Source organism: Crotalus tigris, unplaced genomic scaffold (genome assembly GCF_016545835.1).
Source record: "Crotalus tigris isolate CLP2741 ecotype Arizona unplaced genomic scaffold, ASM1654583v1 scf7180000019276.598803, whole genome shotgun sequence".
In the NCBI taxonomy this organism is placed as follows: domain Eukaryota; kingdom Metazoa; phylum Chordata; class Lepidosauria; order Squamata; family Viperidae; genus Crotalus; species Crotalus tigris.
The window spans coordinates 213,055-231,675 of record NW_024097468.1 but is presented as its reverse complement, the minus strand read 5'-3'; the positions used below and the strand labels follow the sequence as shown (position 1 = coordinate 231,675).

At 53.5% G+C, this 18,621-nt stretch overlaps 1 protein-coding gene across 5 annotated transcripts in view; it reads left to right on the top strand.

Moving 5' to 3' along the window:
• Positions 1–9,346, top strand: part of IL11RA (interleukin 11 receptor subunit alpha) — a 108,332-nt gene extending 98,986 nt beyond the window's left edge. For 4 of the 5 annotated variants that reach the window (XM_039361467.1, XM_039361471.1, XM_039361468.1 and 1 more), the window contains 6 exons: positions 1,174–1,337; positions 1,560–1,701; positions 4,558–4,653; positions 4,968–5,070; positions 7,267–7,349; positions 8,743–9,346. In XM_039361467.1, the coding sequence (XP_039217401.1) occupies positions 1,174–1,337; positions 1,560–1,701; positions 4,558–4,653; positions 4,968–5,070; positions 7,267–7,349; positions 8,743–8,759 (605 nt within the window). In that variant the 3' untranslated portion in view covers positions 8,760–9,346. The remainder of the gene's footprint in view (positions 1–1,173; positions 1,338–1,559; positions 1,702–4,557; positions 4,654–4,967; positions 5,071–7,266; positions 7,350–8,742) is intronic. The other variant, XM_039361469.1, reaches the window with a different exon arrangement.
• The last annotated feature ends 9,275 nt before the right edge of the window (positions 9,347–18,621 follow it).

Here is an 18,621-nt window from a genome sequence, read left to right as displayed (position 1 = left end):
TATGAATAAAGCTAAAAGATAGGGAGGGAGGGAATAGACCGGTGGTGGCGAACCTATGGCACGCGTGCCAGAGGCGGCACTCAGAGCCCTCTCTGTGGGCACACATGCCATGCCCCAAAGATGGCAACCGTCCCTCTTCAACCAGCTGCCCGCTAACTCGCTGAGGTCCCACATGGTCAGATGCATCCCAGCATGACTAGTTTCCCTCCCCCCGTCCCATCCCTCCTGGCCTTGCATGCTCTCCTTTTCCTGGGCACGACCCACTGCATTGCCGCCTCAGCTGTCGGCTATCCATCCAGCTCAGACAAACTTCTGGGGGCGGGCTGCAGAGCCCCAGAGTGCACCAGTCGAGGGGCCAGCAGGCTGTGGCTGCTGATGGACACTGTCAGCCCCTGTGCGCTCGCTAGCCTGTGTGGGGGGGGGGTGATGGTGTCAGGCAGCGGCCACCCCGGTCCCTGCCTCACCTTGCCCTGCAACAATGGCACCCCTGCCCTGCCTCACCTGGCCTCCTGCCCACCATCCCACCTGCCAGAGACCCCCTGGATCTCCCCGATCCCTGCTCAGCCCCCACAGGCGTCCGTCCCCACGAGCAACATCAAGGTGACCACGCCCACCTTGGCCACACCCACTCTGTCTGCCATGACCACTACAGCCACGCCCACCCACTGGGTCACGCCCACCTGGCATCCAGAAATAAATAAGCGGGTTTTGGGTTGCAGTTTGGGCACCCGGTCTCTAAAAGGTTCGCCATCACTGGAATAGGCTGAGCTGGGGTAGGGGGGATCTGTTATTAATCGCAAGACCCCCCATGTGAAAACCCCCTCCATTGGAGCCCCAAGCCAGCCAGGCAGATCCAGGTCTTCGGGCTCTTCTCTGGTGAGGAGGGCTGGGGATGACCTCACCTTGATGTCCCAAAGGGCAGGAGCCACAGTAGAGAAGGACCATCTCCTGGAGACCCCACCACCACCACCAGATACACCCTGGCTGATGGGGCCTGCTGCTGGACTCCTCTGCCAGGGGAGGTGGGGTGGGTCAGTCCTACAAGGCTGAGATGGTTCCTCAACGTTCCCAGTCAAACGGAGTTTGGGCCCAGAGAATGGGGAAAGGCATGGGGAGGGGGCTGGCTTGTTCCCCCTCCAGGGTCTCAGCTCCTCTCCTCTGCCTCCCCTCCAGCCAAGCCAGATCCTCCAGAGCATGTACGGGTGGAGCCGGTGCCCCTGGCCCCCCGGCGGCTGCACGTCAGCTGGGCATACCCCTCCTCTTGGCCCAAAGAGCCTTCCTTCCAGCTCCACTTCCGGGTGCGCTACCGGCCGGTCTTTCACAGCTCCTGGTCAATGGTGAGTGGAGTGGGGTTTAGGTGTGTGTGGGGGGGTCTCGAACACGGGGGACCCCGTGCTTGCACAAGAATCCTGTCTGTCCTTCCCGGAATGTGCCCTATGCATTTGGGGTGGCTGGTGGAGGGGGGCAGTCGGTTCTGCTCAGACCCCCCACGTCAGCAGAGTCTACGGCCGGCTGGGGTCAGCGGATGGGCTGACGGGAGCCGCCTCCTGGCTCGGCAGGTGGAGACGAGCAACCTGTCCGAGGTGATCACGGACGCCCTGATGGGCCTGGAGCACGCGGTCCAGGTGAGCGCCAAGGACTTCCTGGATGCTGGCAGCTGGAGCGAGTGGAGCCCAGAGGCACGAGGCTGGCCGGCTGCTGGTAAGGGCAGGGAAAGGGCACCACTTGGGGGGGGGGAACGGGGGGAGAAGAACAGGGCAGGGGGGAAAGGGTTGAGGTGGGGCGAGGTGGGGACTAAATCTCGGGTCGACGTTAAAATAGGAGACCTACAGGTGACCCTGGACTTAGAACTACAACGGCGCCCCAAATTTCGGTTGCTAAACGAGACCTTTGTTCAGCGAGTTTTGCCCCGTTTTACACCCTTTCTTGGCACCGTTTTAAGGGAACCACTGCAGTTGTCAAGTTCGCCACCCGGTTGTTAAGCGAATCCGGTTTCTTCCCCGTTGACTTTGCGTGTCGGAAGGTGGCAAAAGTGAGCCGGGGACATTGCAACCGTCATAAATAGGAGTCAGTGGCCAAGCATCCTGATTTTGATCCCGTGACCCTGGGGAAAATGTTGCAATGTCGTAAGTGTGAAAAATGGTCCCCATGTCAGTTTTTTCAGTGCTGTTGTAACTTCGAACAATCACTAAATCAGGGTTTCTCAACCTTGACAATTTTAAGGCATGTGGACTTCAACTCCCAGAATTCCACAGCCAGCAATGCTGGCTGTGGAATTCTGGGAGTTGAAGTCCACATGCCTTAAAATTGTCAAGGTTGAGAAACACTGCACTAAATGAACAGCTGTAAGTCTAGGACTGCCTGTGTTTGCAGAGATGGATAATGCTGCGGCCAAGCTGTTGCATGACAACTGTCCTGGGGTTGTGGGTGCTCCATCAGTGGGTTTTTTTTTAAAGAATAACAGAGTTGGAAGGGTCCTTTGAGATCATCTAGTCCAGGGCTTTTCAACCTTTTCACCCATTGTACCATTTTTAGGATATGGCAATATCTGAGTACCACCAGTCGCCTAGCAAGGTGTCTAAAACTTGATGATCACAAAAAAAAAAGAAAAGGAAAAAAGTGATAAAGTACAGGTAGTCCTTGACTTACAACAGTTCGCTTAGTGACTGTTCGAACTTACAATGGCACTGAAAAAAGTGCCCCCAACCCACAGACAGGCAAGACACCTGCCTGCCCACCCAGCGGCGCTCTTCCTCCTGTCCGAGGTTTTCATTGTTGTGAGCATTTCTGTTGAGGATTGGCAGTGGGAATGGGGTGGGGGTTGTTTGGTTTTTATTTTTCCCGTCTGCTGGGTGGTTGCAGCAGGTTTTGGTCACTTCACATGACCCTGGGACACTGTGACCGTCATAAATATGAATCAGTTGCCAAGCATCTGAATGTAAATCACAAGACCCTGGGGATGCTGCAACATTCCAGCTGATTGGCGCTTCTTCTGGGCTCAGCAGAAGCGCCAGGATCAGCGCCGAGCTCCAGCGGGAGTCTGTCTCTGATCCTGGCACTTCCGCTGAGCCCTGACAGCCCTGCAGCTTCAACCATCTCTTGCTCAGGCTTGTGCAGTGCTGCCACTGGTTCAGCTCATTCCCCTCCCCCGCTACCACTTTTCTAGGGTGCTCGCGTACCACCTGCCAGGTGCCAATGTACCACAGGTGGTACCCGTACCACTGGTTGAAAAGCCCTGTTCTAGTCCAACCCCTTACTCAAGTAGGAGACCCTATACCAAAAATAGACCATTTGACCAGGATGGCGTAAGGTTCCCCTGCCTTGAGCGGAGGGATGGACTAGAAGACCACCAAGGTCCCTTCCGGCCTTGGGGTTTTATGTTAGCAAATGCACACCTATGCGCAAACACATACATGCATACTCTTTGAAGATTAAAAGCCTCAAGGGACAGTGAGGCCAGGAGAATTCCCTTGGACCCTCATGGCGGAAATCCGGCCTGGGGGGGACTGTGGGGGGCTTTCTCTGAGTCCTGAGGCTGTAACACTTGGAGCTGATCAAGAGTCTGATCGCAAAGTCTGCTTGTGGCCTCTTTTGGGGCTGGATAGCAATATGGAAATATTTTCCCTAACCTTTTCAGTGCATCCGTCACGCCAAAAGAAAGTATTAAGGCAGCTTTGCAAAGTTTAACTTCTTTCCATTTTTCTGAAAAGAGAGTGGGTGGCAGGAGGGGGGGGCATTGCAGAGCATTCCCAGCTACCTTCTTTTTTTTTTCCCATTCCCTTGCATTTTTCCATCTGAAAAATGAGTCCTTGGAAGACGCAGCTTGGTGCTTCCAGGGCTGGCCGGATATTCCTTCTCGTTGGCATTTTGGGTTGAAAGGATGCAACGAGAGCTGTTTTTGAACCCAAAGTAGATGAAGAGTTGCAGAAAGCAGGAGCCTCTGCTGAGGGTGGAGGGGTCCAGATCTGTGGGGCCACCGGGTTGGGGATTCTGGGCCTGGTGTGATTGCTCTGGGGCCCCTTTGTGGGTATTGGTTGACCTTCTCCGTCTCTACACCAGGGGTGGGCAACTATGCAACTTTAAGACCTGTGCTGGGCCGGGAATTCTGGAGTTGAAGTCCACAAGTGCTAAAGTTACCATCAGGCATTCTGGGAGTTGAAGTCCACAGGTCCTAAAGTTGCCATCAGGCATTCTGGGAGTTGAAGTCCACAAGTCCTAAAGTTACCATCAGGCATTCTGGGAGTTGAAGTCCACAAGTCCTAAAGTTGCCATCAAGAAGTCTGGGAGTTGAATTCCACAAGTCCTAAAGTTGCCGTCAGGCATTCTGGGAGTTGAAGTCCACAAGTTTTAAAGTTGCCGTCAGGCATTCTGGGAGTTGAAGTCCACAGGTCCTAAAGTTACCATCAGGCATTCTGGGAGTTGAAGTCCACAGGTCCTAAAGTTACTATAGTTGCCTTCCCCTGCTCTACACTTAACCATGGGTCAGGCAGTGGGGAGAACTGTGCCCCCCACCTTGCATTTTCTCAAGCTGTCCAATTTGGGGTTTCCCTCCTGCAGGACAGGTTGCTGAGCCCAGCGAAGCTGCTCCGGACACCGTTGAGCTGGACCCACCCGCCGAGGAGCCCTCTCTGTCCCCCGACAACGAGCCAGTCGGTATGTGGGAGGCCCGAAGCCGAGGTCAGCATGGAGCGCAAGGCCAGGGTGCCGATGCTCGCTCTTCCAACCCAGGATATTTGCTTTGAAGAATTAAGATCCCTGCAAAGATCTTTAGATCTCCCAGGCAAAAGTGCTCCCATTGCTATGTGTGTGTGGCCCTGCAGCTAAGAGACTGGGAGTCTCCAGCCCCCTTTTGCTGGCATGGTCTGGATTGGGCCCCCAGCACCTCTGCCCTCGACTTGCAAGGGGGAGGGTGACATCTGGCAGGTGCCCGCAGGGGGACGGAGCTCAGGGATGTCTTCTGTCCCCAGCAGGGCACGGTGACTCCATGGAGAAGGTAGCAACGCTGGTGTCTCTTGGCATCGTCGCCTTCTTTGCCCTGATGGCCCTGCTGCTGTTTGCCTTCCTGGTGTGGTAGGTGGAAAACCTGGAGAGCGGGTGGCCGGGCTGGAGTGTGTACTTGCTCACTAGACTGGGCAAGGAGCCTCGGTCTGGTGGGACAAAGCTTCTAAGAGGACGTCTGTGGAGATTCTGTCATCCAGGTCATGATTGTCTCAAAGGTGCTTTTCCAAAAGGCAACTGGACCTTCTAGGGCAGACATGTCAAACACAAGGCCCGGGGGCCGGATGAGGCCCGCGAAGTGGTTTCATGTGGCCCGCGAAGCCATCCTGGCAACAGTGAGGGAAACAGCCCCCGCTGCCTTGGCCCTGGCTTGTTTTTCTCCCTCCCTCATCTCAAATATTTTCCCACCACTTTGTACTTAGGAAGGAAGGAAGGAAGGGAGGGAGGGAGGGAGGGAGGGAGGGAGGAAAGCAAGGAAGGAAGGAAGGAAGGAAGGAAGGAAGGAGGCAGGGAGGGAAGGAAGGAAGGAAGGAAGGAAGGAAGGAAGGAAGGAAGGAAGGAAGGAAGGAAGGAAGGAAGGAAGGAAGGAAGGAAAGGAGGGAGAGGGTCTGAGGGAACTCCTGCCTTAGTCCTGCCCTGCTGCCCTTTCACATCCCCTTGCCCTCCTCCTGGCCTATCCTGTGGGGTCTCCCATCCTATTGCTAAGGAAGCTTTGGATACAAAGCCAGGTCTCCTCCCATGGAGAGGGAATGGGCCTCCTCTGACTTTGCCCTCGTACCCATCATGAGCAACCTGGCTAAGGAGAGCAAGCACAGCAGCAGCAGCCTTCAGGAGGAGGTAAATGCATCTGGGCGCCCCCTTGGGGAAGTGGGGCTCGGCTTGGTGCCGCGGGTACTCGAGGGCCAGGCTGGGCATTTGACCTCTGCTGCCCAGGACTCCGGGCAACCCGCACCACCATTCAGCCCCCCCACATGGCCTGAGAGGAACAGTGAGGCTCCTCCCTTCCCCCCCCCCAAAAAAGAAGCCTCTTTCTGGGCATTGCTTTCTGCCTTGCAACCTGGCTAGTTGTGAAGGAACACCCGCCTTTTGTGTCGTTCTGCTATAGGCTGGCAGTGATGTTTATTCTTGAAGGAAGCCACAGAGAAGGACCTCAGCAGCAGTGGATTGACTGGGAGGGGGGCAGAATTGGCAGCAATTGGGGGGCACCCCGTCCAGTGGCAGTCAGTTGGGGGGGGAACTGTGCAGCTTCTCCTTGGTAGCAATTGTGGGGCACCCTGTTCAGAGATAGAAAGTCAAATAGGGGGGGAAGCCTTGTAGCTTCTCCTCCTCAGGCATTTCTTGAGAATGTGGGATTTGCTGTCCACGTTTGCTGTCTGAAAGACCCCCCCCCTCCTGCCAATGGTCTTCTTCCCTGGTCTTACAGCAGACATGTCAAACACAAGGCCCAGGGGCTGGATGCGGCTCGCAGAGTGGTTTCATGTGGCCCGCGAAGCCATCCTGGAAATAGTGAGGGAACAGCCCCCTCTGCCTTGGCCCTGGCCCAGGCCAGCCGGGAGTCAGTGTACAATTTTGTGGTGGCCATTTATGCTGAAACGCATTCAGTCTTAGCTCCACAAGGCTGTCTGGAAACAGCAAGGAACTAGCCCCTGCCACGTCAGCCCCACCTCCTGGGTGCATGCTGGGGAGGTGTCACCTTTTGTGAGAAATGAAGAAATGGACCATGCTTTGGTGCTTGCCCTGGTCCCACCCTTCTGCCAGAGACCCTCAGATCTGTCCCACTCCTGCCCAGGCCCCCACAGGCACCCTTGACGCGAGCGATGTAGAGCTGGCCACGCCCACCCAGTAGGCCACCCAACTCCATCCACACCCACCCAGTAGGCTGCACCCACCCTGGCCACACCCATCCGGCCCCCTGAGGGCAATCGCAATGCTGATGCGGCCCTCAATGAAATTGAGTTTGACACCCCTGTGCTAGGTTTTTTTTTTTTCCCCCTTGAATATGATTTGCTTCTCGTCCAAGAAGCTTCTTTGGTTCTTGGATGAGAAGCGAAACGTTTTCAAAGAAAACGCCAAGAAAGTCCAGTTGCCTTTTTGGGAAAAGCACCTTGGGACCTGTTGGAGGACCTCCATCTCTCTCTCTCTCTCTCTCTCTCTCTCTCTCTCTCTCTCTCTCTCTCTCTCTCTCTCTCTCTCTCTCTCTCCCTCCCTCCCTCCCTCCCTCCCTCCCTCTCTTCCTCTCTCTCTCTCTTCCTCTCTTTCTGTGGAAAGGATCCGGGCAAAGAAGCAGAGCAAAGAGGCAGACAAACACCAGGACCTGCTTGCAGCTGCCACCCACCTCAAGGCCTTGCCAAGTGAGTACAGCCTGGGCCTCTTCCGGCGGGGGGGGGGGGACGACAACCCTCCCCGCCTCAGTTGGTGGGACTCCCTCAAGGAGGTGGTTCTGGTCCTGTGCAGGGAACAATTTGGATCCTCCAGGGCACAGGATCATGGAGGATAATCAAATCAGGGTCTATATTAAACCAGGAGTCTTCAGGATCATGGAGGATAATCAAATCAGGGTCTATATTAAACCAGGAGTCTTCAAACTTGGCCCTTTTATGACTTGCGGACTTCAACTCCCAGAATTCCTCAGCCAGGCACGTGTGCCTGGCTGAGGAATTCTGGGAGTTGAAGTCCGCAAGTCATAAAAGGGTCAAGTTTGAAGACCCCTGTATTAAACAAAGAGAAAAAAAACCCTTGTCCTTCTAGCACTGATGATGTTACCTAGTTGGGTCCTGAAACATCTCCAAGAAAGCCACCCAGCTCAGAGAGCACCAAGGAGCCCTCATTTCAACCCTGAACGGCAAATATTCTCTTCTATTGCTATCAAATCAGTGGTAACAACTCCTTTGGGTGGGACCCGATCCATTGGAAGCGTGTTTCAGCCTTCCGGTGCTGTGGATTGAAGTTTTCCATGGCTCATGGCCGTGTTCTCCGGAGCCTGAGTGATGGCTGTTGTGAATCGTTTTTAATCCCGTTACGTTTGGAGGTCTGTTCAGGCCAGAGATAATGGAGCTGGCCAGTCAAGAAATTAATGCTGCACGCTCCCTAAAGAGCCTCCCAGGGATCCAGATGTGTTGTGGGCCAAAGTTGCCTTTGTCTACTACACAAGGCAAGTGGGGTGCCTGAGCTGAAGTAGGCTGGGAATTCTGGGGATCCAGTTGGTGATAAGCTGTCTGTCCTGGGAGAAATCCAAGCACAGCTTGCCCCCAGAAGTTGTGGGTGCTCCATCCCTGGAGGTTTTCCAGAAGAGAGTGGACAGCCATTTGTCCGGAATGGTATAAGGCAGGGGTAGGCAACCTTGGCTCTTTTATGATTCGTGGACTTCAACTCCCAGAATTCCTGAGCCAGCACAGCACAGCTGGCTCAGGAATTCTGGGAGTTGAAGTCCACGAGTCATAAAAGAGCCAAAGTTGCCTACCTCTGGTATAAGGGCAGGGGTCTTCCAACTTCGCCCTTTTATGACTTGTGGATTTCAACTCCCAGAAGTAATCAGCCAGCGTGCCTGGCTAAGGAATTCTGGGAGTTGAAGTCCACAAGTCGTAAAAGGGCCAGGTTTGAAGAACCCCTAGTACAGGGTCTCCTGCTTGAGCAGGGGGTTGGACTAGAAGACCTCCAAGGCACCTTCCAACAGTATTATCCAATACAAATGTTGGTTTTTATTCTCGCTTGACCAGCTTCTCTCTCCTCTCTCTCCCTCTGCAGAAGCTCAGATCTTGTAGCACAGCTCTGCCTCCCCTTGGCAGATCAGCCTCCTCTCCCAGCCAGGGAATCATGGACCTCACCCACTGCAGCTGCTGTTGATTCTCCAGGGCACAGGACCCAGGCACCCTGCCCTCCCCAGCCACCTTGGACCTGCTGCTTATCTACTGGAACTTGGCCCAGCCAGTCCCAACCCTCTCCTGCAAGCAGACTGCCTGCCAGAGTCTGCCGGTTTTAAACTCGTCAGGGGCTCCTTGTGGGAAGGGAGAACCGGGGAGCAGCTGCTTGGAAAAGGGGTGCTGTTGGCTGAGCCTTGCTCTGGGCACCCCTGTCTCTCCCCTGAAACTGAAGCTCTGCAGACTGGAGGAACCAAGACTCCTCGGGATGGCCGTGCTGAGAGAGAGAGAGACCAGCCTGGCGGGACCCCGGCAACTGCTTTTGGCACCGGGGGGGGGGGGAGGACAGCCTGGCAGAGCAGAGACATTGACCCAGGATCTCCCCATATGCCAGTTGTGGGGCTGCGTGTGTGTGTGTGTGTGTGTGGATACATCTGCGCTTGGTTTGGTTCAGAGAATTAAATTTCAAATGTTGGGGTTTTTTAAATGAATCTTGGGCAATGTAAACCCTCCTTGGGTGTAGAAGGTGTCTTGGGTTCTGCTCGGAGCCTTGGCCAGAGGGATTCCCTGGCCAGAGGGCTGAGGACCCCCCCCCACCAACAATACCATCATTGCTGCCTCTTACAGAGCCCCCTGGCTGGGACAGCCAAATGCCAACAAGCAAAGGACAGGGAAACATTGGCAATAGAGCAGGGGTCCTCAAACTTGGCCACTTTAAGACTTGTGGACTTCAGCTCCCAGAATTCCCCAGCCAGCAGGACTGGCTGGGGAATTCTGGGAGTTGAAGTCCACAAGTCTTAAATTGGCCAAGTTTGAGGACCCCCAGCATAGAGATTGGTGTGTCCTGTAGAGGCAGATGGCATTCATTGGCTGCTGGACTTTCAACCCTGAAGGAGCCCTGGCACCCAAAAGGGGCAGCTTTCTGGGCACCCTGCTTGCTTTTCCCCCAAAGAAGACCAAAGGCAGACTTTAGGGACTGGGGGGGGGGGATTTGGTTTCCTTGCAAACCAGCACAAGAAAATCCACCTCCTGACACCAGCCAGGCACCACTATGGAGCTGGTCTTGGGTGGGCAGGAGGGGGTGGGCGGACATGGACAGCAGGCAGCCTCATCCAAATGGCCACAAGACTGGATGTGGTTGCCACAGGCTGGTTTGTGGGTTTGCCCCTGGGTGGGCTCCTGTGTTTGCCGCGGCCACCAGACCTTCAGGGAACGAGACACTCAATGGTGTAGATCCTCTTTAAGGCTTCTTCACTTGCACAAAGTCCATCCATTTGGAACAGGCAGGGTTTGATTGAAGAGGAGAGGGGGGGGGGTTCTTTCCAGGATCAGCCTCCCAGCCGGGTGGGGGTGGAGCAAGACAGCTGCCCTGAGTTCAAGAGAGTGGGGTCTCTCACCCCAGCCAGAGGCCCAGGGCAGGTTGCAAGAAAGGAGAGGACAGCTGTGGACTAAGACCAGGCTTTAAAGAGGCTAGAATCGCAGAGTTGGAAGGGACCTTGGAGGTCATCTAATCCAACCCCTTGCTCAAGGCTGGGAGTCCTTATACCAGGGCTCTTCCAACTTGGCCCTTTTATGACTTGTGGACTTCAACTCCCAGAATTCCTCAGCCAGGCACGCGTGCCTGGCTGGGGAATTCTGGGAGTTGAAGTCCACAAGTCATAAAAGGGCCAAGTTGGAAGAGCCCTGCCTTACACCATCCCAGTCAAATGGTTCTTCCAATCTATTTTTCCAAAACCTCCAGCGATGGAGGCTACTTTGAGATGTTGTGTGAATAAGGAACTTGCTGGCTTCCAGGCACCCTGCGAGGGACAAGATGCTCAGCCAGATTCGGCTTGCAGACAGTGGAGTCCGACCTTTGGCATGCTCAGCAGGGGGAAGTTCGTGAACGGCCCCCACAGAGAGCGGGGCGGTGGGCCCTGCACAGACGCCAATGGCGAGTTAAGAAATAACTGCCCTTCCGAATTCACTGGGGCGTCGGACTCCGTGCTGGCGAGGGGGCCGCAGGGAGCAGCCAGAAGCCCCAGCCTTCTGGGTCCTCCCCAGAGCTGGCTCTGCCAAATTGGCCTGCGTTTGTCTGGAGGCGCACCGCAGCCGAGCAGTGTGGCGGGAGATGTCAGCCCTTGGCAAATCCCACAGCCAGAAAACTGGGCAGAAATTTCCTGAGAGGAAGACCTGGAATGCCAGATGGGCGGAGAGGCTAAAAGTAGCCAGGAACACGCTCTCCTGCCAGGAGCTGCCCCGGCCAGCCTCCCAGATGCGTCAGGGTAGCCCTGCCTGCCAAGGGGTGGCTACCTGGGAGTGGGTGGGAGGGGGGAACTTGCACCCCAAAAGGCCCGTTTCTGAAATTCAGAGCTGTGGTTTGCGGAGACGATAGACCCTAGGGGTTGTGGGTCTTGCCCAGGGGGGAACAGAGGCCCTGATGCAGACTTGTTGGGCTCTTACCCTGTTCAAAGGCAATTCTGCAATGGGTGAAATGCCTAGTCTGCTTTCAAAGATGTCTCTGTACTTGGCAGGAGGGAAGGGCAGGGGGGACAGAAGGACACGGGGGGGGGGTGGTTTTAAAGCAGGGGTCTTCAAACGTGGCCACTTTAAGACTTGTGGACTTCAACTCCCAGAATTTCTAGCCTTCCAACTTGCCCTCTGATTGAGCTCTAAGCCCATCATAAATGGGGCCTTTGGCGTCCTCCGGAGTCTTCCCCCCACAGGCTCCGTAACTGGGCTTCTAGGCTCTGCCTGGCACCATGTTTCTCAACCTTGACCATTTTAAGGCATGTGGACTTCAACTCCCAGAATTCCACAGCCAGCATTGCTGGCTGTGGAATTCTGGGAGTTGAAGTCCACATGCCTTAAAATGGTCAAGGTTGAGAAACACTGGCCTGGCAGGAGAGTTCCTGAGGGCAGATAGCCAGCCTGTCAGCTCCACCTCCGTATGGAGCCACTTCAGCTGAGCCACCCACTCCCAACTAAGTAGTTTGGGCTACTCTGGCCCCAGAGCTTCGGAACAGACGTCTCTCTAGAATAGATGGTTATCACACGATGCCAACAGCTATGATGCCAACAGATGCCCCGACATGGCCCTGGGGAGCTGGGCCAGAAATGAAATGCTCCTGAGCAGACATGTCTTGGGAGAGGCAACCATTTGAACTGGGGTGTGTGAGATACCACGAGAATCCTGCTTTCGGCATTGAGACCGTCCTAACAGCACTCACAAGTCAGAGATGGCCCAGCAATGTTTAATCTACCTCTTCCCGCCAGCTGGTATGTTTATTGGCAGAGTGTACTCAGCCCCCCCACCATCAGAAAGAGGGTGGCCTTTAGCTGCTGTTGCCATTTCAAGGAGGTCCTCCTGATTGGGAGGGTGGGAGAGGGTGCTGGGCAGGGGACACAGTAAAAGAGCTTCTCCCCTAAGATGCTGGGGATGAGGTGGGGAGTCCCATAGGTGCTCTGCTGCAGGCCAGTTGTTGGGGAGGGGGCATTAACAGCTTAACTCCCCCACCATGGACAGCCATTTGTCTGAAATGGTAGAGGGTCTCCTGCTTGAGCAGGGGGTTGGACTAGATCAGTGGTTCTCAACCTTTTTAATGCCGTGACCCCCAACCGGTCGTAAGTCAAGGACTACTCAACTGGTCGTAAGTGGAGGACTACTCAACCGGTGCAGCACCGTTTGCAGAATGGGACTTTTGGCGGGCTCAGCAGGGCAGAGACAGCCTGGACAATTCCTATTGGCTTTTGAAAGCCAATAGAATTAGACCCTATTCAAGAGAGTCTCTTCTATTGGCTTTCAAAAGCCAATAGAATAAAAGGGAGTAGCACAGCTAAGGAAAAGGGGGGAAAAATGGACTGCATTGTTTGGCGACCCCCGTGAAGTGGTCGTTCGACCCCAAATGGGGTCCCGACCCACAGGTGGAGAACCACTGGACTAGATAGATGACCTCTGAGGTCTCTTCCAACACTGTTATTCTAGGTGCTCTGATGCAGGCCAGTTGTTGGGGGGGGGCATAATGGCTTGACTCCCCCACCTTCGAAATCTTTCAGGGGTTGTTGCTTCTCTGGTTCCTCACATACTCAGACTTTAAAGCAGGGGTCTTCAAACTTAGCCACTTTAAGACGTGGACTTCAACTCCCAGAATTGCCTCCAGAAGCTTTGAGTGCTCCATCGTTGCAGGTTTTCAAAAAGAGATTGGACAGCCATTCATCTGGAACGGGACAGGGTCTCCTGCTTCAGCGGGAGGCTGGATTAGAAGACCTCAGCGGTCCCTTCCAACTCTGTTATTCTGTTAAAAGCACAAGGTCCGCCCAGCCAACTCTATTGTCCCTTCTGGGAAACTAATGAAAATGAACCAAGGTGGTTTTAGAACTTGGTCAAAAGCTACACCAACAAGACCAAAGGACCCCAATGAGGTATTCATAGGAGAGAATATTGTAGCTCATGGCTGAACTGTGGGGTCTTTGGTGTTCTCGGAGTTTGGGTGTGCTAGCATTGAAGAGGTTACCAAGTTGGGTCATGAAATGTCTGCAAGAAAACAACCAAGCTCAGAGAGCACCCAGGACCCTACAGTAGTCGTAGTCTTCCATGTCCTTTCCTCCTCCTCGACAACCCATTTCCCTTGTAGCACTGATGATGTTACCTAGTCTGGATCATGAAAAAAAACAACCCAGTTTAGAGAGCACCAAGGGCCCCACAGTCCTTCTCTTTCTTCTCCTTGCCAACCCACTTCCCTTGTAGCATTGATGATGTTACCTAGTTTGGGTCATGAAATGTCTGCAAGAAAACAACCAAGCTCAGAGAGCACCAAGGACTCCAAAGTTCTCTTTTTTCTCTCTTTCTCCTTCTCTCCACAACTCTCATTTCCTTCTAGCACTGATGATGTTATGATGTTATCTAGTTTGGGTCATAAAATGCCTGCAAGAAAACAACCAAGCTCAGAGAGCACCCAGGACCCAACCCCCTCCCCCGCCTTCCTCCTCACAAACCCTACTTCCTTCTAGCACTGAAGTTATCTAGTTGGGTTATGAAATGCCTGCAAGAAAACAACCAAGCTCAGAACGTCTATGGAGATTCTCAGATCCAGGTCATTGTTGTCCCAAAAGGTGCATTTTCCAAAAGAGGGACTTTCTTGGGTTTTTGTTGGAAGAAACAACTTGGAGGCAACCAAGCTAAGAGGATACCAAGGACACCGCAATGCAGCGGTTGCGAGTTTCAAGTACCCCTTGGATACTATCGACAAGCTAGGCTTGAAGCCTTCCTTGAGAAAAACCTAAGGGTCTTCTTATTTGCAACAAATAAGCATTGGGACTCCAGTTAAGATGCAACCATTGAGACATCTTGCAACATCCTAGCCCAGAATGGCAGCCAGTTGGATGTTGTGGGGGCCCTTTCAATTTTCAACCCCCAAATTAACTTCTAAGTTAGTTCTGAAGACTTCCAAGTTCTAAGACTGAAGCCTTCTAAATGAATTGTCAAGACTTTCTTCTCTCTCTCCAATAGCTTTCCCACCTCTGCGCAAGCATGCTGTGATAGTGTCTCCGATTCCCTGGGAGAACATCACTTTGCAGCAGCAATCTCATTAATTATCAGAAGATAATTATAATTAGTAGATCCTGGGATCTCTTCACCCCAAATCCAGGATGCTCACAATCTGGAAGTGTACAGTGGAGACTTAAAACTTTCTTAAGCTGTTCCTCATTAATGTCTGTCCAAGGGCGGGCAAGACTTGGCCAAATTCTATTCAAGCCGGAATTGACAACTTACAATCAGATTTAATAGGACACCCCTCCCCCAAGGAGAAACAGGTGTGCCCTGTTGTGCCACAAATATTCTAGCTATCAACACAGTAAACTTGTTCTGCCTCTTAGCCAAAGGTCTTCAAACTTGGCAGCTTTAAAACTGGCTGGCTGAGGAATTCTGGGAGTTGAAGTCCACAAGTCTTAAAGTTGCCAAGTTTTGAAGACCCCTGCTCTTAGCCCTGTTCCCGGCGCCCATTGGGGTTTTTGCTCACTAGTTCAGGGTTAGGCAACCCTGGCTCTTTTATGACTCGTGGACTTCAACTCCCAGAATTCCTGAGCCAACCATGCTGGCTCAGGAATTCTGGGAGTTGAAGTCCACGAGTCATAAAAGAGCCAAGGTTGCCTACCCCTGCACTAGTTAATTGTGGACAACTACCAGCTACCAACGTAAGGGGAGAAACTCCGCATGATGCGGCTGCGCCGGATAACCAGGCTTTCCGGCACTGCAGGTAGTCCTGCTCCCAACCCAGCTGTTGTTGTGTGGTTATGCTTCGTTAGGCTCCCATAAGGTTTGTTATGTACTCTTTATTGTTTCATGGTCTGGACTCTTAATCCTTGCAGGCTTTCTGCAGCTGCCAGCTGGTCATAATAAAGAGCTCGTCCACCTTTCGTTCAATTTCCCCCCACCATAAAAGAAATTAGCAGAAGATCCTTCGGGGCGTTTTGATAGTTCCCGAGTCCTGACTACGGCAAAACTTGCAAGAGGGAAAAAGCCGACAATGAGACGCAGCCTGACTCCTTGGGCAATGCAAGCGACCGTGAATGGATATGCAAGCGAAACGGGCGTGGGCGAAACAGGGGAGTGGTCGGCACCACCTGGTTGTGGTCCTGCAGTCAAATGCCAACCAGGTGCAACACTGCTGGGTTTGGGGATTGATCATTTACGAGCTCTTCCAGGTTCCTCTTCAGCAGAAACGGGCATTTTGTTGGAGGAAATAAATAAAAAGTTAACTTTAGCCTGGTGACTCTTAAGCTACTTTTTCCCACTCCGGAATCAAGGCTCTCTTCAAGTCTATGCAACGCCCCCTAGTGGCAGAGGAGATACATCGCTCAAGGCTCCTTTCAGGTCTGACCATGCAAACGACCCCTAGTGGCAGAGGAAAGACATCTCTCAAAGCTCCTTTCAGGTGTGACCATGCAACGACCCCTAGTGGTAGAGGAGAGAGGTTGCTCCAGGTTCCTAAAGTGCAACTAAAATGCCAAAACAAAGCTGGGACACCAGAGCGGCCAACAGAGGGGGTTTCATCCAGCTGAAATGAGGTCCGGTGGGAGCAAGGGAGCCACCTATGGGGAGTCTCAGCACCCCGCAATCCACTGGGAGTAGCCAGAGGGACGTAAAGTAGAACAGCTGAGGGCAAAAGCCAGGCCTTGACTCTGCTGGCACAGAACAGCCCTACCCAGCCCGGAGGACCACACATCCATGCTTCCTCACCTCCCACCCTGCCCCAGTGACTGTGCCTGTGCTTTCAGAGACAGGAGGTGCTTCAGAAGGCATTGGGATGGGCAAGGCTGCCCCAGGGTGGGCATTCGGCTCCATTCAGCCACAGCCAAAAGTCTAAGGCAGTGTTTCTCAACCTTGACAATTTTAAGGCATGTGGACTTCAATTCCCAGAATTCCACAGCCAGCATTGCTGGCTGTGGAATTCTGGGAATTGAAGTCCACATGTCTTAAAATTGTCAAGATTGAGAACCACTGGTCTAAGGGCTGTGACTCTCCCAACTCAGAGGCTGGGTATAGGGGTGTTTGCCTTGAGCCAGCCATGGGGCGACAGACAGACAGACTTGTACCCAGAACTGCCGGCCGGTCCGTTCCAGTCCTGCAGCCAGACGGGAGGCTCTGTTGATCTGAGACGGGGACATTCACCCCACGGCCAGCTCGCCAAGGGACACTTTGCCATGGGACAAAACAATATCAAAGACATGGTGAAATAGAATCAGGAAAGAAAGCATGCAAAAGGAGGCACAGAGGGAAACGTGAATGACAAAAATTTAAAATATTTTTAAAGTTATTTTAAATACTTGAGTCGTTTGAATCGTCCTGCGGCAAGTTTTCCCACAGCGAATTGTCCTTTGGTGAGTTGGCCGTGATGAGCTGGCCGCAGCGAGTTGAACCATGCCAAATTGGCAGGGGTGAGTTGGCAGCGGAGAGTTGTGCCATCCCGTTCTCCAGAGACTCCACCCCGTGCGTAGCTTTGAAGCTTGGTCTGGCTGCCCTCTGAGTCAGCTGGAGCTGGCAATTAGGCTGCCAGTGCAAACCACCCAAGCAGTGGCACATGAGCTTCGCCCACAAACAGCTCCAGGCTCTGACTTGGACAGCATATCTAGTTGAAAGCACCCCCTGGTGCAGCATTGCTTCCCCCCCCCGCCCCCAGTATGCCCTCAAGGGCTTGGCAAGGGGTGAGGTATCATCAGTACGCGGATGATACCCAATTATATATCTCCACCCCGTGTCCTTTCAGTGAAGCAGTCGACGTGATGTGCCGGTGCCTGGAAGATGTGAGGGTCTGGATGGGGGTGAACAGGCTTAGACTCAACCCTGACAAGACCGAGTGGCTCTGGGTCTTGCCTCCCAAAGGCCAACTGGATGGTCCATCTTTAGTCCTGGGGGGGGGGGCAAATTTACCTCCCTCAGTGCAGGCATGCAACTTGGGTGTCCTCCTGGACTCACAGCTAAATCTGGAACAACATCTATCGGCTGTGGCCAGGGGGACCTTTGCACAGGTTCGCCTAGTGTCACCTCAAGACTGGATTACTGTAACGCGCTCTACATGGGGCTACCCTTGAAGAGCGTTCGGAGGCTGCAGTTGGTTCAGAACGCAGCCGTGAGAGCGATTGTGGGCGCGCCAAGGTACGCCCACGTGTCACCTATCCTCCGCGAGCTGCACTGGCTTCCTGTGGGTCTCCGGATGCAATTCAAGGTGTTGGTTATCACCTTTAAAGCCCTTCATGGCATAGGGCCAGGTTACTTACAGGACTGCATTCTGCCGCACAGCTCCCAGAGACCGGTGAGGTCCCATAGATTGGGCCTCCTTCAGGTCCCGTCGGCCAGACAATGTCGGCTGGCGGGCCCTCAGGGAAGGGCCTTTTCTGTGGTGGCTCCGACCTGGTGGAATCAACTTCCCCCCGAGGTTCGAACTACTCCCACCCTGCCGGCCTTTAAGAAGGCCGTTAAAACTCTCCTGTTCCGGCAGGCCTGGGGCTGATGTCCCCGGGGGGGGCGGGATATGATCGGACTCACGGTATGACTGTTTTATTTTATTGTTTTATCATTGTTTTAACTTTGTACGCCGCCCTGAGTCCTTTGGGATTGGGCGGCATATAAATATTTGAAAATAAATAAATAAATAAATAAGATCTCTTGATTCAGAAACCTCCATCGGGCTGTCCTGCCTCATTCCTTAAATCAGCGGTCTCCAACCTTGGCAACTTTAAGGCTTATGGACTTCAACCGCCAGAATGCCTGGCTCATAAAAGAGCCAAGGTTACCTACCTCTGGACTAGTCAGTGAAGGATTCCCAGTCACCACCAATTAATTTTAATTTTGTCAGCCCCCCAAATGCCTGCAACTGCTTAAGGCTTCCGCCAAACCAAGTTCTCTGGCCTTTGAAAACAGGGCACGCCAGGTTCACTTTTGCAAAGCCTTTATTTGGGAGTAGGGATAGGATAATCAGGACTGTACAAAAATTTGGAACAGATTTAAGCAGTAGCTTTAGAGTTTTCTGTTTCTCGGGCTAAAGTCCATCGTTTTCCTGGCACGTGCCGCTGAATTTTCCTTCTGATGCGGCAGCACTGTTGGGCCGGCCTGTAGACAAGCTGCGAATGTTCCACCACCAGGATCATGACTGCCTTCTGTGGCTTGGCTAGAGGTGAACAGGGGGTTGGGCTAGATGATCTCTACCGTCCCTTCTACAATAAGTCTATAAGCAGACTTACCAACCATGCAACAGGTTGCTATAGGGCAGGGGTGGGGACCTAAGGG